We start from the raw sequence: 22,796 nt of genomic DNA on the forward strand, positions 1-22,796 counted from the left end.
GGATGGCATTTAATTATTATTGAATAAATCTGACATGTAACATTTTGTTAAGCTTAAGGTATACAGCTTATTACATAGATACATTTACATATTGTAATATGATTGACAATATAGTGATATTTATCATATTACATAATTATAATACAATATTATTGTCTATATTTATTATATGAATTAGATCTCTATGGCTTATTTACTACTCATTACACATTTGTACCCTTAAACACCATCATTCTTAGCTACCCCCCTCCTCTGGTAACCACCATTTACTCTGTTTTTTATGGGTTTAATTTTTTCAGATTCCACATATAAATGATCTAATATAGCACTTGTCTTTCTGTCTGACCTCACTTAGCATAATGTACTCAAGGTCCATCCATGTTGTCACAAATGGGAAGATATCTTCCTTTCTTACAGCTGAATAATATTCCATTATGCATATGTACCACATCTTTTTTACCCATTCATCCATTTATGGGCATTTGGGTTGTTTTCAAATCTTGGCTATCATAAATAATGCTGCAGTAAATGTGGAGTGCATATATCTTGTCAAAATCCTGTAGTCATTTCTTTTGGGTATATACCCAAAAGTGGAATAGCTGGATCATATGGTAGATCTATTTTTAATTTTTTGAGGAATCTTCACATTGTTTGCCATACTGGTTGGACTAATTTACATTCACCAACAACATACAGAGGTTCTCTTTTCACTACATCCTTGACAGAACCTGTTGTCTCTTGTCTTCTTGATGACAGCCATTTTAACAGATGGGAGATGATATCTCATGGTGGTTTTTGTTTGCATTTCCCTTATGATTAGTCATGTTGAGCATCTTTTCAATATAGTCCTTGTACCCCAGGGATAAATCCCACTTGGACATAGTGTCTAATCCTTTCAATGTGTTCTTGAATTCAGTTTACTAATATTTTGATGAGAATTTTTCCATCTATGTTCATGAGGGATATTGGTCTACAGTTTTCCTTTCTTGTATCCTTATCTAGTCTTGGTATCAAAATAATGCTGGGCTTTGTGGAATGAGTTTGGAAGTGTTCCTCAACATTTTGGAAAAATGTGAGGAGGACTGGTGTTCATACTTCTTTAAATGTTAGGTAGAATTCTCAAGTGAAACCATCTGGTCCTGGAATTTTCTGTGTTAGAAGTTTTAAAATTACCAATTCAATCTCTTTACTTGTCATTGTCTGTCCATATTTGCTATTTTTTTCTGATTTAATCTTGGCAAGTTGTTAGCTTCTAGAAATGTATCCATTTCTTCTACGTTATATAATTTTTTGGCATAGAATTGTTCAACAGTAGTCTCTTGATTCTATGTAGTTCTGTAGCATCAGTTGTAGTATCTCCTCTTTCATTTCTAATTTTATTTATTTGAGTCGTCTTTTTGTCTTAGGCTAGCCAAAGGTTTTTCAATTTTGCTTATCTTTTCGAAGAACCAGCTCTTAGTTTTGTTGATCCTTTCTATGCTTTTGTGGTCTCTATTTCATTTATTTCCATTCTGATCCTTGTTATTTCCTTCTTTCTGCTAACTTTGAGCTTAATTTGTTCTTATTCTAGTTCCTTGAGGAGTAAAGTTAGGTTGTTCACTTGAGATGCAATTTCTTAATAAATATATTTATTGCTGTAAACTTTCCTCTCAGAACTGCTTTTGCTGCATCCTGCAATATTTGATATGTGTTATTTTCATTTGTTGAGACAACTTTTTATTTCCCTTTGATTTCTCTTTTGATCCAATGGTTGTCTAGAAATGTGATGTTTTCACATATTTGTAGACCTTCTCACTTTTCCCTTATTGATTTCTAGCTTCACACGATTGTTGTCAAAGAAAATAGATGATATGATTTCAATCTTTTAAATTTGCTAAGATCTTTTTTTGTGGCCTATCATACAATCTGTTCTGGAGAATGTTCTATGTGTACTTGAGAAGAATGTGCATTCTACTGCTGTTGGATGGAATGTTCTGTATATGTCTCATAAATTCTTTCCTTATAAAGTGTTGTTCAATTCCAACGTTGCCTTGTTGATTTTCTGTCTGGACAATCTATCCATTACTAATAGTGGAGTATTAAATGCTCTTACATTTTTAGTGTTATTGTCTATTGTATTGCCTTTCTGAGTTTTCTTGCAGCTCACTGAATTCCCTCACAACACCTGTTTTATATTCTTTATTATTTAGATTGCAATATTCCATGTCTTTGGGTTTGACTGCTGGAAAATTGTCATTTTCTTTTTGTACTACCATATTACCACGACTGTTCATGGTGTCTGATGAAAAGTACCTCTGTTGCTTTTTTTTTTTTTTTTTGGCTGTATTTGAAGTAGCAAATGCCTTTCTTATTTGGTAAGGCTTAATTTACTTTGATTCTAACAATTCTACAGATTTATAATTAGGAGTCTTCCTTTTGTTTTCCAGAAGGTGGCGCTACAAATACAGGTTTTGTGTTCCTCTTCCTGGAGCTGACTTGCCCCTAAGGTTGGGAGCACACACACAAAAATAAAGCAAAGGTGGTGGCAAAGCCTGGAGAGGTGTGTACTTACTACTTGGGACTTTGAGTGTGTCTACAGCTTGGTAGAAAGGTTCTTAATTGGGGTGGGGGTGAGGGGCGGGGGTGTCCCAGATGTCCATGGGCAGTCCTGTTGCCTCCTGGGGCAGACAGAACATGACTTCCTTTAGTTCTTGTGGTCTGCCTACTTCCCTGTCCTTCATCTCCCTCAGTCACTGAGTGTCTCAGAGAGAGCAACTGGTCCCTCGAGTTGCAACACGTGTGGCTGGGCAGACCCTCACTCACCGCCTTCATCCTCCACCTCCTCTTCCAGAAAGGTTGTGCCGGCTCACTGACAGGCTGGCCTCTGCCTTCTCTGCCATCACTCTTCTGCTGCCACCATATCTGACGCCACTTCCCTTGTTCTGCTCCCTCCTCTGCCATCTAATCCATCCACTTTCAGGTGCGCAAATGGATGGATATCCCAGGTGTCCTCGTATGCTGTACAGAGGTGCTTTCTTTCTTTCTTTCTCTTTCTTTCTTTCTTCCTTTCTTTCTTTCTTTTTTTTCTGGTTATGGATGTCTGATTAGTTTTAAATCAAAGTGGAGAGAAAAAAGGAACAACTTATGCTGCCACGATGCTACCGTCACTTTTAGCATGCCATTTAAGCCCAAGATGTATACGTGACATATTCTGTGCTCTCAAGCTTACAAACTATTGGGTGGGCCAAAATGTGCCTTCAGTTTTTTAAGTAAAAATAAAAGACACATTTTTCATTTTCACCAAGAACTTTACTGAACAACGTAGTCACCCTTTTGTTCCACTACCTTCTGCCATTTTTCAGGCAACTTCATAATTCCATCTTCCCAAAACTTTTTATCTTTTTGAGCAAAGAACTGTTCCAGGTGCCTTTTAGAGTCTTCCAGGGAATTGAAATTTTTTCCATTAAGAGAATTTTGTAAAGACCAAAATAAATGGAAATCCGAAGGTGCAATGTCTGGTAAATATGATGGATGAGTCAGAACTTCCCAGCCAAGCTGTAACAGTTTTTGCCTGGTCATCAAAGAAACATGTGGTCTTACGTTATCCTAATGGAAGATTATGTGTTTTCTGTCGACTCATTCTGGAAGCTTTTCGTCGAGTGCCGCTCTCAGTTCGTCTAACTGGGAGCAGTACTTGTTGGAATTAATCGTTTGGTTTTCTGGAAGGAGCTCATAATAGAGGACTCCCTTCTAATCCCATCATATACACCACAACCCCATCTTTGGATGAAGACCAGCCTTTGGTGTGGTTGGTGGTGGTTCATTTTGCTTGCCCCACGATCTCTTCCATTCCACAGTATTGTGTCCACTTTTCATCACCCGTCACAAATTGTTTTAAAAACGGAACGTTTTCAGTAAAGAATCACGTGCGGAAATATGGTCAAAAAGGTTTTTTCACTTAACTTATGTGGAACCCAAACATCAAAGCGATTCACACAACCAAGCTGGTGCAAAAGATTTTCAACGCTTGATTTGGATATTTTGAGTATGTTGGCTATCTGCTGTGTGACATAACATTGATTGTTCTCAATTATTGTTTCAATTTGATCACTATCAACTTCAACTGTCCTACCTGACTGTGGAGCATCGTCCAGCGAGAAATCTCCAGCACGAAACTTTGCAAACCACTTTTGACACATTCGATCAGTCACAGCACCTTCTGCACAAATCTTTTTTTGCGTTTCAGTTGCATTTTATCTTTCTTGAAATAATAAAGCATAATATACTGAAAATGTTGCTTTTTTTCTTCCATCTTCAATATTAAAATGGCTGCACAAAAATTCACCAATTTTGATGTTTTTTTAAATGCATGCTGATATGACAGCTGTCACATACAATCTAACAGAATTGTTTCAAATGAAGTTAAAGACAACTAAGCGCTACTACAGCCATCTTATGGAAAAAATGAAAGAACCTTTTGGCCCACCCAATAATAGAACTGAAAAATAATAGTAACAGTAAATAAAATTATGCGGAAAGTGAAATACTGTATGAGAAAAGTAAAATACCATGTCAGAAGGAAAGATCTGGAAAATTCAGAAGTAGAAAAGTTTTTTTTCATTTGTTTTTTTAGGAAATAATGAGTAGGGAAAGATGGGAGCCAAAGGAAGCATTTTGAGTAGGCTCTCAGACGATGGGCAACTCTCCTGATCTGTATATCTAAAACATCTTAACGCCTGTGCCGAGATATTCCTCAGGCACTTCAAATTCAACATATCTAAAATAACTCCTCTCATCCCTCCTCCACACACACCCATCCTCTATTCTCTCTTAGAACAGCTCTTTTCTGCAAGCCATTTCTCATGAAAGACAATATGATTCACCCAACTGCTCAAATCAAAAACTGTAAAACCAATTCTTTGCATTTGTTCATGTGTTCATATTTTTAAGATTAGTTACTTGCAAAAGCATTGTTTCCTAGACACTAGTCTTTTATTCTACTCTATCCTTCAAGCTATTGTTTGAATGGTCTTTCTAAAACATGAATCTAATCAAGTCCATTTTTTTCTAAAATCCTTTCATGGCAACCCCACAAAACACCCCAAGTCTTCTGAATGAAGTCTAGAGCCTTGAGATTTCAAAGTCCTCCCAGCTCAGGCTCAGACTTAATCTCCCATGTCTTCTTTTACCATTTCAATCCTATGATAGAGCCGTTCTACCCTTACAGTTCACAGAACAGGCCCTGTGCTCTCTTGCCCTCAAACTATCACAAAACTACGCCCTCTTCTTGAACTGACTTTTGCAACTTCCAGAGAGATGTATCTTTAGAGTACCCTGAAATTTCTTCTATATACTAATTATAACATTTATCTTCTTGAGAGGCTCACCTTTTATTCATATCTGTATCCCAACATGTACTAAAGTATCTGATACATAGGAGGAGCTAAACTAATGTTCGTGGAAGGATGGAAGAAAGAAAGAAAAGAAGGAAGAAAGGAAGAAAAGAAGGAAGATATGATAAGTAATAGCTGAAGCCAAGGCAGAAGGTAAAGTTCTTAATGGTTCTCAGAATTTTGTGTATAATATTAAGGGATATTAGACTCCCTCAATATCATCATTGTGGCACTGGCACCACACATCTCCAAAGTTTAACAGACTCTGGGTCAAAAAAATTTATAGTGAAAGGTGTTAAATAAGGGGAAAAAAAAAACAAAAAACAAGGCCCAAGTATAAGAGACAAGTATTTTGCAGTTCATTAGACGTTAATGGAAAGGCATCAGGAAAGGGAGATCATGATTAAACAGTGTCAAATGCCATGAAAAAGTCATGAAAACAAGGCCACTGTTTCAAGGGGTTACAGGGTTAGAAGGAATCTTTCATTTTTCTTTTAACATTTTATCCTAGCCAATAATAAGATATTCTAGTGCAGGATATAAAATGTCACTTAGGGCAAAAATAGAAAAGATAAAGCAACGCAATGTCTAGTAGAGCAGGCAATTCAAAGAAGATAGAGTATAAAGAAGATAAGGAAAGAAACATTTATTGAAAGAGGTTGATGTAAAGTCAAATTCATGATAATGAGATAAAATGGTTTCTCATGGTTATTTAACCCTTTTTATCATTAACATTTAATATAACTATAGTAGACCTGTTTTTCAGTTTTAAATATACAGTTGACCCTTGAATAATGTGGGTGTTACGGGATTTTTACAGTCAAAAATCCATGTATAATTTTACAGTCAACCCCCATATCTGCAGTTCCACATCCATGGATTCAACCAACTGGGGATTGTGTAGCACTGCAGAATGTATTTGTTGAAAACAATCTGAGTATAAGTGGACTCAGCCAGTTCAAACCCATGTTGTTCAAGGGTCAACTATGCTCTATTTAAATTACTGAAAACATTCTTCTGTCCTTCACCAGGAGCAATCAACAACTGACTATCTTTGCAAAGGAGGGAGAAAAAATACAGAGTATACAGATATGCCTACTACTTCTTTTCAACTAGCGTATTAGTTTGAACTTACGCCTTACTTATAATTGTCATAAGAAATACAGAAGATAAGCAATCAGATTACCTGTCCTGAGTTTATGTTTCTTTTAACTCTCCTGGTAATAATGCTAACATATAATACCTAGTCAAAAGGAAGATGAAATAATTTCTTTTTGGAGTTATTAAAAATCTCTGGGATTTTTTAACAGTTATATAAATAAAAGCATACTATGACACTAATAAGAACCATACATTAAATTAAAGGGACATACTTTAAAATAACTAGTAGTTAACTAGAACTGCTAAGTTTTAAGTTATGTGCTGAAATTTGACATCTATAAACATTTTTCTGTTGCCATTTTTTTAACTGCTTAAAAATGAAATTACAGATACTTGGGTTGCCACTGGGATGCTGCATACTCATACAATATGTCATGAACTGCTAGACATTTTATGTTTAAAATGAAAAATGTGGGTAACACTTTATTTTAATGATATATTAATTAGTTCCAAATTACAATGAAAATCCTATAGCAGTGAATAAAACATGACATCTACATGAATTTAAAATAAATTTATTATGATCAGCATTAACACAATGAATCCTAAGTGAATTAATAATGATGAAAGACCAAAAGTATTACCAGGAATGTAATAAAACATCAAGAAAAAGCTGGAAGTTTCTAGTCATTTCATCATCAGTTAGAAGTATTATAACAGTATGTGCCCATGTGTAATTAGTGGCCAGAAAATAACTGACCATAAATAAAAATGAAAAAATGTGTGGTTAAGTATTTTTCCAGTAATATGCAAAAAATATGCATTTTACACATCAAAATACTATGCTTAGTCTGACCTTAGCTACTAAATAAATACTAGATTAAAAACCCAATACGCTTTCCTTTTCATTATCATATAACTTGTAGCTATTTTAGACACTAGGAATAAAATTCCGATAGTAGCTGTCCTGTGTTATAAGACATATTGATGTGTAAAATGATTACTTTTTTCCATATCATTTCACTATTAGGTCTTTTTTTTTTTTTTTTTTTTTTTTTTCACTATTAGGTCTTAAAGGATTTCAAGCTCCTTAAAGGCAGGAATTATGCTTATTTTCTACTTTGGGCTCTGATCATCACCCATGTTACTAATAAGAGGTCAATAACTACATGATGATGAGAAATACGACATTTTAGAAGGTAGAAGCCATGCTTTGTTTTTCATTAATAGCTCTCGTTATTATTATTACTTCACAGTTCAATGAATCATGGGTTGCCAATACATAAGCATTAGATCATCAAGTAGGGATTATCATAGTTTGTCATGTAGATTTATACTGTTACTGTACTTTTAAAATATTTCCTATTTGCTTTTCTTCATCTTCCTTCTCACTTCTCTTCACTTCATTTCCTGAACAAGTAAGTCCTAAAGAAATCAGCAGTGGGCAAGAAAAGCAAAGATCTGTGCTGCGGGTGGGAGGATGGCGAGGACCCCATGGCTCAGCATGGGGTATAACGGCCTGTGCGGGGTAAGGTGGGCATCCACATGGCGGGGGGGAGACCCCTGGGGTAGGTTGTCCCAGTCTGAGTAAGGAGAGTATTCCCATGGAGAGGCCTGGCTTTAGGGTGTTGAGGAAAGGTAAAGGAAAGGTACACATGGGAGGGCAGCCAGACAGGGAATCAGAGCCCAAGAGTGATGAAAAGAGTACCCAAGTTGGCTGGGAGGTGATAGTTCAGCACAGAGAGGAAGACCTCACACAGGGTGGAAAGTGGTATACCTAAAAGAAAAAGCAGCTGTGGTGACAGGAGTTTGATTACATACAGAGGGATTGGCCAAATAAGTGAATATATTAAAAATAAAAGAAAAGAGAAAATAACTAGAATGAACTCTGTAGTGCTGGATTTGAAATAGAGTTGTCAATGTAAACTCATGGATTTCAACATCTACATGGACGGATGAATGGATAGATACATAGATAAAGTATAGATGTAAACTCTGTGCAAATGCATATATACACATATTTCCTAGCTCTGTCCACTTGAGAGGGCTTGAGAACAGCAACACCCAATGGTACAGGCATCTACTAAAAGAAACAAGAGGTCCTTGAAGAAATGGATAACTCCAGGGCTGGGGCAGAAAGAGTAAAAGCTTAGCCTCAACTTTTTTGTGTCAGAAAGCAGGAGAGTATTACCATGATCAGGACACAGAAGGAAGCTTTTAGTGGCTTCCATTAGACAAATCTGGGACAATGTTAGCATGAAGATAAATAAGAGCAATGGATTTTAACCCATTGACTAAAATAGGAACATATGAGTCCATAACGATATAAATAAGAAAATATTTAAATAAATTGAAAATTAGAAGAGGGACAACTTCAAACGACTTGCTTTTAAAAAACACCTGTTAGATACAAAGGAAAAAAGAACATCATAGTGAAGAAGCCTAGCAGACATAACCTTAATGACATTATCCAAATGAACCCCACCAGTAACTGGACAAATCAAAATCATGCAGTACCTGGTAGATGTATTGAAAAGATCAGAGCATTACTTCTGTGATATTTCTGCCACAGATACATACCTTGAATCTAATAGAGGAAAAATCAGACAAACTTAAACTGAGGGAAATTCCACAAAATAACTGATCTGTGTTCTTCAAAGGGGTCAAGGTCATGAAAATTGAAGAAAATTTGAGAAAATGCTCTATATTAAAAATAACCAAAGAGACAAAACAAACAACATTTTTTGCTATAAATAACATTATTGGGACAATTGGCAAAGGTTGGAGTCTGAAGATTAGATGGTGGAAATGTACAAATATTAATTTCTTGATTTTGATGGTTGAATTGTGGTTACATAGAAAATGTTCTTATATGGAAAAAGAATTTGCAAGGCATCAGACTGCAACCCATCCCCATTTTGTTTTTGAAAGAAGTCTCTCTGTACTGTATTGCAACTTTTATGTAAATTTGAGATTGTATACACACACACACACACACACACACACACACAAGAAAGAAGGGCATCTCATTATTGTTTTAAATTCTTCAAACACTTTTCATAGCTTAAAATATATTATTTAAAGTAGACTTAAGAGTAAGGGAAATTATCATGCACAAAGAAAACCATCTTACAATGATAAAAATGTTAATTTATCATATCTGTTAAGCAGATATGATCATTTTAAAGGCATATGCACCTAATAATAAAGCTTCAAAATACATGAAGCAAAACCTGACAAAACTAAAAGGAGAAATAGACAAGTCCACAATTATAGTTGGGAATTGCAATATATCTCCCCAAACAATTGATAGGACAACTGTACAGGAAATCCTTAACAATATAGAAAATGTGAATATTTATCAACCAACTTGATATAATTTATATTTATAGAACACTCTACCCAATAATATATATTTGGTATGTCTTCAAATTAATTGATCTTTTATTTGCAATATTTTAGTCTGATGTTTAGTCCACCTAGTGAATTATTTCTTTCAGATGCTGTTTTTTTGTTGTTTTGTTTTGTTTTGTTTTTTGAGGTACGCGGGCCTCTCACTGCTGTAGCCTCTCCCGTTGCGGAGCACAGGCTCCGGACGCGCAGGCTCAGAGGCCATGGCTCACGGGCCCAGCCGCTCCGCGGCATGTGGGATCTTCCCGGACCAGGGCACGAACCCGTGTCCCCTGCATCGGCAGGCGGACTCTCAACCACTGCGCCACCAGGGAAGCCCTGCTGTGTTTTTTTAATCTCTGAAAGTTTCATTTGCTTCTTCTTTATATTCCATTTAACTTCTCATTATGCTCATATTTTCCTTTAAGTCTTTAAATTCTGAGTCACTATTTAAAAATCCTTGTCTGCTAATTTTATTATCTTTGTATTTCTGGTCTGTTTCTATTAACTGATTTTTCTCCTCCTTGTTATAGGTCTTAGTTTGCTACATTTTTGTCCTACTAATAATTTAGGAATAGATGCTGGATACTATGAAGGTTATACTGTTGAGAATTTGGATTTTGTTCAGAAATTACCTCCAGGAATAAAGAGGGGTAATTGTCTGGATAATGTAATTTGTTTCCTTTCTTTTAGAGATCCTAATCCTGCACTGTCTGTTGCATCCATGTCTAGAAATAAGTTTTCATATATTTTGTTCAGTCTTCTAATTTTTCATGGTGGGAGGGCAAGTTTTGTACCAGTTACATCTTCATGGACACTTATTTTATATATTTAATTTTACTTTTCCAGAACAAAATTTGGGGGAATTCCCTGGAAGTCCAGTGGTTAAGACTCAGTGCTTTCACTGTTGAGGGCCTGGGTTCAATCCCTGGTCGGGGAACTAAGATCCCACAAGCTGGGTGGTGCAGCCAAAAGAATTAAAATTAAAATTAAAAAAAAAATAAAAACAAATTTTTTGTCTTAGAACAAATTTTTACCTATTTATTTACTGTTTATTTCACAAATAATACATGAACATCCAAAGCTTAATCTAAAAATTTAAACCATATAGAAAAATAGAGAAAAAAATTGATTCCATTTCAACCTACCTTATCCTCCAATTTTCAAAATCTAATCATTATTAACAGCTTGTTATATGATTCCAGATCCATATTTTTGTGTCTCTATGTATTTATACATAAAAATTTCATGCTAAATGTATTACATGCTTTCTATGACCTCTTTTTTTTACTTTGTCTCAGAGATTTTTATGTTATTACGTATAAAATTTTTCACTCTTTTAAACTGCCACTTAATATTCCATCATGTGAATATGCCTTTATTTATTTAGCCAGATTAGTTACAAATACATATAAGTCTCTTCTGTGTTTTTCCTATTAGAAATAATGCTTTAATGAATGCCTTTATACATAACCCTATATATAAAATACTCTGTGCACAAATTGTGTACATATTTCTATAGGGTAAGTAGATACAGTCATATGCATTTTGATGCTATTGTAAATTATATTATTTTTGTAGTTTCAAATTATAATAGCCCACTGCTATTATATTAAAAAAATTGATTTTTGTGTATTGTATCCTGCAATCTTGCTAAATTCACTTTTTATTTCTAAATCATTTTGTTTGTAGGTGGTTTAGAGTTATATATGCATAAAATTGTGTTTTCAGTGAATAAAGACAATTTTATGGAGGTTCCTCAGAAAACTAAACATAGAATTACCATATGATCCAGAAATCCCACTTCTGGGAATATACCTGGACAAAACTATAATTCATAAAGATACATGCACCCCTATGTTCATAGCTGCACTGTTCACAATAGCCAAAAAATGGAAACAACCTAAATGTTCATCAACAGATGAATGGATAAAGAAGATGTGGTACATATATACAATGGAATACTACTTAGCCATAAAAAAGAATGAAACAATGCCATTTGCAGCAACATGGATGGACCTAGAGATTATCATACTAGATGAAGTAAGTCAGAAAGAGAAAGACAAATACCATATAATAACACTTACATGTGGAATCTAAAATATGACACAAATGAACATAACTACAAAACAGAAACAGACTCATAGACATAGAGAACAGACTTATGGTTTACCAAGGGGGAGGGGGAGGGGGAGGAATGGACTGGGAGTTTGAGATTGGTAGATGGAAACTATTACATTTAGAATGGATAAACAACAAGGTCCTAATGCACAGCACAGGGAACTAAATTCAATATCCTGTGATAAAACAAAATAGAAAAGAATATTAAAAAAAGAATGTCTATATGTGTGTAACTGAGTCACTTTGCTGTACAGCAGACTGGCACGACATTGTAAACCAACTCTACTCAATAAAAAAAAAGACAATTGTAGTTCTTCCTGTGCAATTTTAACCCCTTTTATTTATTTATCATGCAAAATTTAAAATTACTAAGGAAAGTGTGGATAGTTCAATAAATGGTGTTGAGACAACTGTATGTCTACAAAAAAAAATTAAGTTATTATCTCACACAATACATGCATAGAAATATAACTGCATAAAGAGTGAAGGAAAAATGTAATAAAACTTTAATATTATCAGTAAATACAGAAAATTTTCTCATAATCATGGGCTGGAAAAGACTCTTCAAAAATAGGCTAAAATTCCCCAAAGCCAGAGAAATAGATTGACTAATTTGACTACATAGAAAACTGAAAGATAGTATGGTAGACATTACCATAAACCTAAAATATATGTATTGGCTTTGGGAGTAGGTGATGGGGGAGCCAGTAGAGGAGTTCTTAGGGCCACTAAAGAGACAATTTAGGCTAGAAGAGTGGAGAGGTAACAGATTAGAAGCTAGATAAAGAAATACCTGCATTATGTATTAGTGATACAATTAGCAGGACTGTTGCCTGTAACTGCTTGTTGATTGAAAATGTACTAATGACTTTTTGAACCTGCACAAAGATGTCTAGGAAGAATACTGAAAGTGCCAACTGGATTCTTTTAACTGCGTAGAATAAGGGGTATCTCATAAATCTCAGCATCACAATACTTATCTAAATTTAACCATAAATACTACATACAAGTATAATTGCTCATCATTGTTTCTGTTACTTCTTTTGTTCTTCCCCTATCCTCAAATCCTTGTTATGATTTAATTTTAATTTGATTACACAGAGTACTTTCTAGAGAACATTTCCTCAGGTTGGGTACATGGATGATGTAACTCTGAGTCTTTACACGTCTAAAAATATCTCATCAAAAGAATGAATAAGATCTTTGCTAGGTTTAGGATTTTTAGTTGTTACCTTGAATAATCGATAATTATTGTCCTTTTCTAGGTCTCTGTGTTGCATATGAGCCATCCAATGCTGAACTCTTTCCTTAGCAAATCACTTTTCTCTTTTCTATCTATATTAGAAGCTTGTAAAAATTTTTCTGTATCCTTGGATAGATAATAACCAAGAAGTATGTCTTCCAAAAGAAAATCCTGTCTAGGACTCAGACAGTCCTTTCAATTCAAAGCCATACTCATTCTTCAGTTTAGGAACATTTTCTTCTAGTATTTCTTTATTATTAATCTATCTCCTTCCCATTCCTACTCCATATTCTGCAGTGACTATTATTCATATACTAAGTCCCATAGATATGTCTACCACATTGCTTTCCTGAAACATTTATATTTCAGTTATGACTATCCTATTTTTTAATTGATTTCTTACATTTTTAAGCTGAAAAGAATTTTAATTGGTTCCAGTAATTTTTTTCTCTCTAATTTTATTTCTGTAAAAGTTCTCATTATATTTTTACTAAAGTTTACATCTGTGTCCTCCATTAGTTCTAACTCCACAGTAGCCACCTATTCTGGCTTCTTAGCTTAATCTCCTTCCTCCAAACTAAAGTTCCCTTGTATGGCTTATGAATTTTCTCTGCCTATTTATGTTGATAGATATTCAATTGCTTGATATCTAGGCAGGACTGCCTGCTCAGGTCACTAGGGCAGTAGCGTACTGACAGGCAGTAAAAGTTACTGTAAAAACGTTCTCTGTTCAATGAGCCAGCAGTGAACATGTTGGGGAACTGAGATCTCTCTTTCGGTGCCTGAGGCATAGGTATTCGTTAAACCAGTTCCAGGTCAGGAGGATTCCAGAGCTTCCATGGTCAAAGAAAAGAAGCTATTCATTCTCAGAAGTGATTCTTCAAGCTTTTGGTAGCCGATTTTGGAGACATACCAGAGGTCCTGCTAGTATCTGCATCATCTGTGGACTCTACCAGATGCAGGCTTCTTTCTAAGCAGTGGGGTTCTTGGTCCTTATAGCTGTGTTTCCCTTATTTTGAAAACTGAGTTGTCTAAACACAGATGTGCAAGGGAGAAAAGAATAAGAGCTCCTGGCTTAGACTCCCATCTCTCCTTCTTCCTACTGAATTTTTGTTTTCTAGAAATTCTTCAAAATTACTGGTCTACTAATTGCATGCTTTTTTGTTCTTAAAATTTTGTACATTTAGTCTTTAAAAATTTTTTTACACTTAACTGTATTTTGAATGGAATCAAAGGAGAAGTACACATAAATGCTTAGTATGTCTTCTGATCTAATTCCTCATCTAGTTATTGCTGGTACCAAGAAGAGCGACTGATTTTTCTAAGTTTACCTTGTAATCACTTTATCAAATTCATTTTATTTCTAAGAGTTTTTAAGTAGATTATCTTGCATTTTTTCAGCTTTATAATTTCATGATCTGTAACCAACCTTTACTTCTTCCTAATATTTACTAATAAATATTTATTTTATTACAGTATTGGCTACAATTTCCAGAAAAAGATTCCGAATAGTAGAATTAATGTGCATTTTTCTCTTGTTTTTGAATTAAATGGAACTATTGATATTGTATTTCATCAATACACATGATGTTGGCTATTGGTTTTAGAAACATATTCTTTATTATAAGCACATTTCCCTTTATTTCTCATATATAAAGATTTTTTTAACTTGAGAATTTTATCTGAATGATGGTTACACGGGTATACACATACGTAAAAATTATTAAGCTTTACACTTATAGTTTATGTACTTCATTAAATGTACATAATTTATCAAATTTTTAAAAACTTTTATAAAGAAAAGAAAAATACTCATAAATAAATAAATTTATCAACTGCCTTTCTTATATCCGATGAGTCGATCATATGCATTTTATTCTTTGCCCTCCTGTTGTGATTTCAATATTATGATTTTACTGGGTGCTAACTAATGTGACAAAAATCATTTAATTTTCTTAGTTGACATCTCAATAGGCATTATTGCCTCATTTACAGATGAGAAAGCTGATATTTAAAGTGTTTAACTAAGGTAAGAGTATAAATTTAAGAGCTTAAGTTTAAGCCTAAAGTAACACAGAATTAGGCTTTCAACTGTTCCTGCACTCTGGCATAAATCATCCTTGTATGCTTGGCAGAAGCCTTGCTAAATTTTACTGGTCAGAATTGAGTCCCACTGAACAGAAAAATCAGCAACTAATTAGAATCAGAGGAAGAGACTCGTGTCTATCCGACTAAGTGCTATTTACAATCTTTAGGCTATTAGGACCAAGATGATTGTCCAAAGTCAAGGACATCAAACCAACTAATTAAACTAAGAATACAGTCAGGAACCTTTGACTATGTTGGAGTTAGAAACAAATTAATTATGTTTATGGGAATAATGGATTCCAGAATCAGGCCAACTTAAGGAACATTATACTTTAGGTTGACACAAGGTAATGAAGTCCAGGTAAATCGCTGGTCTTGTACTGGAGAGTACTTGCCATACCAGGTGTGTCCCTTTCCTCAACTTGACCTTAGAAAGGCAGGTTAGACCTTATGTATTTGATGTACCTAATTCCATGCAGGGACTTGATTTAAAGTCCCCATACTCCAAGCATAAGGTTTGGACTGAGATGAATCAAACTTCATTAGATCTTGGATCTTTTTGAACAAGTACCTTACACTTTCAAGATCTCATTTTCCTCCGTTGTAAAGTAGGAATAATGAAAACCACTTCATATGATTACTGTGAAAGTCAAAATAAAATAATATTTGTGAAAGCACTTAACAGAGTTCTCAGCACATAACAGATATTCAATTGCATTTATTTCTCTTTCTACTCCCTTCTCTCTATCCTCACGCACTCCCCATGCCCCGTTTCAGAGGGTAAGGGATCTGGAAATTTGAGTTAGCCACTTGGTCTCTACAGTGTCTCTGGCGAACTTCTAGCCCTCTTCCTGAGCAACCGCTTCTCAATATTTCCCTACACATACCCTTCAGCTAAGTTAATTAGAAGAGATTTTGACATATATTAGGTTAATTTCTGCTTATCTACCTTTAGAAAACTATATATGGTTTAAAATGATTTCAAATCTTATTTTTCTCATAAAGCCAAATTTGACTTTAATTTTCTTAACAAGCAAAACAGGCCACAAAGAGTTAAACGAATAAACGATGGAATTGGAGGAGGAAAGCAGAAAAAAGAAAACAAAATCAAAATGCTCTACCAATTTCAAAATAAGTTCGGAGTTTTCTTCATTTTTAAAGACAGAAGTCAGATCAAGTCACTCCTCTATTGAAAATCCCCTATGACTTCCTATCTTAATCAGAGTAGAATCCAATATCTTTACTATGGCTTAAAAGTTCCAAATGATCTGGCTTCCAACCCTGTCCTGCAACACATTCATGCAGGCTTCTGACAACAGGGCCATAGCACTTGATGTTACAGCTCCTGAAGGCTCATCCCTGAGATCCCTATCTAGTAGGCCTACTCATCCACTTTTATTAGGTCTCTGTTTAAATATTACCTGATCAGAGGAGCAACCTCAGACCACTCTATTTAAAACAGGATGTTTGTTCACGCTTTGCTCACCCTACCTTGCTTTATTCTTTTTGGTTACGATCACCTCAAGACAAAATATTATATGTAAGTTTATTTATGTTCTGTCTCCCTCATGACTCTTTTGTTCACTGCTGTATCCTCAATACCTAGAACAGTCCTTAGCACATAATAGGTGCTCCATTCATATTTAATTAATCAGTGAATATTTAATTCATAAATATAGTATTGAGAATCTAAGTAGAGTGCATTAAGTTCTCATAAGAAATGTTAGAAATAAGTTCTCTTCTGAATAATATTAAAATCTAAAACAAAAAAATAAAGCACAGCTTCTACATGAGAAGTCATGACAGAGAGGGACAAGAATTAAAAAGTAGCTTAACATAGGGTGAACATGTAAAATGCCTATATATCAATATGTATATGTAGAAATGAATCACTTTGCTGTACACCTGAAACTACACAGCGTTGTAAATCAACTCTACTCCAATATAAAATAAAAATTAAATTAAAAAAAAAGAAATGAACTTAACCCATCACAAATTTCCTGGGTTCTAATTATTTAAAACCCTAAAATGTGCTATTTGTGAAGAGAAATATACAAAAGTGATATGATTAACTCAGATCAGATAAAAGAGGATCAATATTAATATTACAAGTTATATGTTACTGCAATAAATCTGTTTAAAGAAATAATCAAAATAATTTTTAAAAACTGCAAGTAGTATTCAAAGGTGAAACATTTTGAACATTCAAAAAAGACCAATATATAGCCAATAATGAAGAGACACACACCAGTACACATATATAAGCTAAATAACATGACATAAGAGGATACCACACAGTGGAAACTCAGTGGAATTAAGTGGAAGACGGACATTTTGAACTCATTCCTATTAGCATTTGACAGATCAACTAGATGAAATTTAAATAAGGATATGGGGAAAATGAACAATATGATTAATGAACATATACCAAATTCTTCTTTCCACAAACAGGACAGTATAAATGACCAATAAGTCACAAAGAAATCTCAGTAATTCAGAAGAATAGAAATGAAACTAGGAAGTAATAGTGAAAGTTTAAAAAAAAAAAAAAGGCCAATACTTAGTCAAATAACAACTGTGTATTATCTTTGTGCCACCCTGTAACATCCTAGACACAATATTCAGTCTCTTTGATGAGTAGACCACCAAACATGAGTGCCCACCAAACATTTCTTGTGGGAGCAACTTCCCAAAGGGCTTGGACAGGTTTGATAATGCACAACTCTACCTATGCCCCTAGCTTTCTTATCACATCAGCTACCACCATATTTGCTTTTCACTTCTTGGAATTCCAAATCTTTCCCCCATGTTAGGCAGAGAAGCTTCTCTCTTCCTGGCTGGACACCCAGGCCCTGGAGGATTCAGGTGCTAATCTAAGCACTTAGTCATAGTATATTTTTCCCAGCAAAGCCATGTTTCAACTTCAGAGGCAATCTGGTGCCAGCTGTTAGGTAGAAACATTTTTGCCACTGTGTTGTTACCAACATAGAAGACAATAAAACAAACCAAGAAGAATTAAAATTGTTTCTTCCAACTCTGGTGCCTACATGCTAATGGAGTTGAAACAGTATGCTCATGCCATTTGGATTTCTGGATCTTGGTGCTTCCTGTCAGTTAATTCATCAAAACCAGTGTAGTGGGAAGAAAATCTTGTCTAGTATGGTAGTGAAGAGCATAAGCCTTAGAGTTGGGTTTTTTGGTTTTGAGACTTAGTAGCTGTATGACCTCATACAAATTATCAATCCATCTGAACCTTATTTTCTTTGCCTCATGTAAAGAAGGAATAAATATATAACTTGTACGGACGTTTACAAATTAAACGATAGACCCATATACCATTTTTTTTTTGCTTACAAAGTCTCCCTTTTTATGCAAAATGGGGCCTGACAGGAACTCTTGTGAGAAATGCAGATTTGCTGGCCATAACTGAGACCCACTGAGTCAGAATCTGCATTTTACCAAGACCCTCAGGTGATTCTCATGTACACTGAAGTTTGCAAAAGAACTAATCTAGTCAATAACAGATGAGAAATGACAACAATCTCTTAAGGAAATTGCCCGTTTAATTTTTCATATACTAACATTTTATATGGTTTTTGCTCCTATGCTAATCAATACCCTTTTTTTTTTTTAAACTAGGCAAACTTGGAAGTTTTGATTCCTTCGTGATCTTTAGAGACTTTCCTTCATACTGAAAATATTAATAATAAATGAAATGGAAGGAATGCCAGCCTATTCTCATCATGGCCTTTGTATGGCCCTAGTTTTTTCTCCAGACCACCTCCAGCTTTGGGAAAATGTGCCCATTGTCAAAAGTCAGGAGATGGAGACAAAGATTAACACTGAAATCTTTAGAAAAAAATTATGTCTGTTTGCAGTTGCATGACACTTCACCAAGCTTTTCTAGAACACTGTTCTCAAGCTCTAAAAATATAGATTAATACATTCACTTGTAAAGTTTTGAAAACCAAATGAACACTGTATGGAAAAGTTCCTAATGCAATGCCCAGCATATAATCAGTGCTCAAGAAATGTTAGTCATTTCCCTTCCTGTTCATGCTTGCTCTGTTGTAATTATCTTCTAAATGCCTATATTCCATATTAGGCTGTGAACATCAGAGGGATGGAATTTATTTCTTTTAGATATCTAAGTCATAAATACAGGACCTTCCACATAATTTATCTATAATTATAGATAATACATAATTTCTGTCTTTAGCTATTTTTCATACATTTATGTAAACCAGGACCAATGATTGATTGAAAGATTCATTTATGGAATTATTAGACAGTAATTATTGTGCACCTAAGAGGGATGATACTTATATATCTCATATATTATCTCACAACAGAATGTAAAATTAAATTGTGATCAAGTGCTGTGAAAGGTACACGGTGCTCTAAGAATGTAGTAGGTGAGAAAACTGTTAGAATAAGAACAGCTCAGCAAGATTCTGTCTTCTTGGCATGTTTTCTATTGGTCTAGCATGTCACTATCTTTTACTATGGTCTGATTTACTTTTTTTGGATTTTTTCTTAAGTTGGAAAATCTCCTGAGGCACTGCTTCCAGAAGGCCAGTGTTCAAATGAACCACTAGTAAGAAGATTAGGTGTAGAGAGATGGATAAGGCCGCTAGTGTCTTCCTTAGCCCTCTTCTATTAATTAACATATTGGTACTGATTATCCTGTCAGAATAGTTTAGAGGGCTTCCCTTGTGGCGCAGTGGTTGAGAGTCCGCCTGCCGATGCAGGGGACACGGGTTCATGCCCCGGTCCGGGAAGATCCCATATGCCGCGGAGCGGCTAGGCCCGTGAGCCATGGCCGCTGAGCCTGCGCGTCCAGAGCTTGTGCTCCGCAACGCGAGAGGCCACAACAGTGAGAGGCCCGCGTACCACAAAAAAAAAAAAAAAAAAAAAAATTATAGTTTAGATACTGTCACTTCGGGAAGACAATTGAGTCACAGAACAGTTGAGTTCAATGATATTTGTGACATAAAGGAGGTTCAAATCCCCAGGTAGATGGGGGATACTCTGAGCTCACCCAGCTGAGGAACCTGGGCGACCCCAGTCAGGCCATTAATCCTTCCACAAGGAGGACACAGGTTTCATCACATTGCTGAGTGATTATGTCAAAGGAAAACACTTCATTTTACAATTTTAATTATACTGAAATTTAAAAAATCATCTCCAGTTGATAACCATGGCTTCCTGTATCTATAATTCCCCTGTATGCTAACACTACTTTTAAATTTGCGATTCTGTTTGCAGCCCACAAATGACGAAGAGAAGTGGGTGGTACTCAGCGAGTTAGAGAATTTGCTCATAGGAAGCTCCTGTTGAGGAATAACGGGCTGGGGATGAAGCCAGGCCTTTTCGCGCTCCCCCAGTTGATGCCCTACCTGTTCCTGTAGTAGTACTGATGTGCTACAGTCGTCAACCGAGCTTGCAACCGGGCTAACGTGGCCATAGCCTCAGCGCGCCAGCTGCACCACTGGAGTTACTCTGGGTCTCCTAGGCAACCGGGCTAAACCATTCCGCTGGTTCCGGGGGTTCAACTTTTCGTTGACTTTACATTTTCTCCCTCACACTATTTCAGTTTCCGGAAGACTAGAAAGAAAAATTAAGAAATTTTTCTTATGAAAAATTTCAAATAATTGGCTTCTATATCTTCTGCGAGCAAAAGGAGGAGACTCTCGGAGAAAGAAGCTGGGGTGGGGGCGGGGAGGAGAACTAATGGTTGCTCCCGGCATCCGGTTTCCGCCTCCAGTCGGCTTCCGGAAGCTCAGCTCAAAATGCTGAACTGTTCCTGGGAAGCCGCTGGTGCTGTGGCAGTTGGAGTCTGTTCTCGGGCCTGAGGCTCGAGGCCAGGCTCCTGGGTGTCGTTAATGTTCGGGGCCGCCGGGCGCCAACCGATCGGAGCTCCAGCCGCCGGGAACAGCTGGTGAGGCTGGCGGCCCAGGGGATGGGAGATCTGGAAAGGGTGTGATGGCCGGAGGCCGCTGGACCTGGAATGGAAGGGGGAGGGAGTTGCGATGGATGATCTGAAGACCTTTAGGCCTTGCACTCACTCGTGCCTGGGATGGACGCAATTTGAGGAAGGCGTTGAGGTGTGTGCTAAAGATTTGCGAAGGAATACAGTTTAATGCTTGCTGATGGCTTGTCTACCACGCCACGATAATTTAGGCGTGAACCTTTCTGTATTCCAGGAGCAATTCATTTCCTCATTGATTGTTGACAAGACGAGGATACAGAAGAATGTATCTTAATATAGGCTTTATTTCCTCATTTGCCTTTTTAAATTTACTAGATTATCCCAGGTGTTTTGGAAGATCAAATCCCAGAAATCTAGACTCCTGGAAGTTCGCCCTCCTACCCCGGGTTTTTGGAGTAGGAGTAACCTACCAGTTTCTGCCCCTTGAACGTTCCATTCTAGTTCAGATAAGATGTGCATGGGGTGTCCCTTGAGAACATGTAAATGTCAGGATTAAATTTGGAGTTCGACTACAGTATCATAGCACCAACGCCACTTTAGAATAATAAACTGCTTTGACTTGTCAGGGTGCTTTCACAAATACACACACTTTACCTTTATGACAGCCCTATGCTAGGAGATGATCAGAGGCACAGAATAGTTAAGTGACTTGTCCAGTGTTGCCATGCATCCTTTAGTCCTAGAGCTAGAAGCTGGGTTTTGGATTTCTAGTTGAAAGCTCTGTAATTCCGGTCTTGTTTTTCTCCCAAACCCTTTTCCTCCAAGTCTACCTAAGACTAACAGTGAAAGAAGCAAAATTTCCACTGACTGGCCTCAAACAAAGTGTTGAACAACAGGTGAAATGCAGCTGTAATATGTCTGTCCATTCCTAGATCTGCAGCAAATGAGAATATGGGGGATTCTAGTAGCCTGTGATCTGAAGAATTTCTTTTGCATGACCTATCACTGAAAAGTTAAAAGAATATCTTGCCTAAAATGTTTTGAATGACATCATATCATCCTGTAGTTCATTTTATAATGAATATAGACTTGTTTATGCTCCTTTTTAAAAAATTGTCTTAGTTGAAATATAGTTGATGTACAATATTGTATTAGTTTCAGGTGTCCAGTATTATGACTCAGTATTTTTACAGATTATTCTCCATTGAAAGTTATTACAAGATAATGCGGAGGGGCAAATTAGGGGCATGGGCTGAAGACATACAAACAACTATGTATAAAATAGATTAGCAACAAGGATATACTGTATCGCACAGGGAACTATAGCCATTATCTTGGTTATCCTCCTTTTAAATGCTCACATTATCCTGTGAGAAAAATAGCACTTTTTTTAAAAAATAGTGAAGCAATTAGCATAAAATAAAACACATAGTTCTTAAGTGTTTAGTATTTTTAGTTTTGACAGTTGTATACACTGTGTAACCACAACACAAAACAAGATATGGGACATTTCCATCACCTCAGGGTTCCCTCTCCAGGGTACCTTTCT

The 22,796-nt window shown here is 35.9% G+C and overlaps 2 protein-coding genes across 3 annotated transcripts in view; one reads left to right on the forward strand and one right to left on the reverse strand.

The window, feature by feature from the left end:
• SPATA17 (spermatogenesis associated 17) overlaps positions 1–20,782 on the reverse strand; it is a 187,221-nt gene extending 166,439 nt beyond the window's left edge. The window contains exon 1 of the mRNA XM_065871860.1: positions 20,715–20,782. Within this exon, the coding sequence (XP_065727932.1) occupies positions 20,715–20,782 (68 nt within the window). The remainder of the gene's footprint in view (positions 1–20,714) is intronic.
• Positions 20,783–21,104: 322 nt separating this feature from the next.
• Positions 21,105–22,796, forward strand: part of GPATCH2 (G-patch domain containing 2) — a 151,210-nt gene continuing 149,518 nt past the window's right edge. Inside the window, exon 1 of one of the 2 annotated variants that reach the window (XM_065885129.1) lies at positions 21,105–21,256. In XM_065885129.1, the coding sequence (XP_065741201.1) occupies positions 21,201–21,256 (56 nt within the window). In that variant the 5' untranslated portion in view covers positions 21,105–21,200. The remainder of the gene's footprint in view (positions 21,257–22,796) is intronic. The other variant, XM_065885121.1, reaches the window with a different exon arrangement.

Source organism: Phocoena phocoena, chromosome 1, assembly GCF_963924675.1.
Source record: "Phocoena phocoena chromosome 1, mPhoPho1.1, whole genome shotgun sequence".
NCBI classification, from domain to species: domain Eukaryota; kingdom Metazoa; phylum Chordata; class Mammalia; order Artiodactyla; family Phocoenidae; genus Phocoena; species Phocoena phocoena.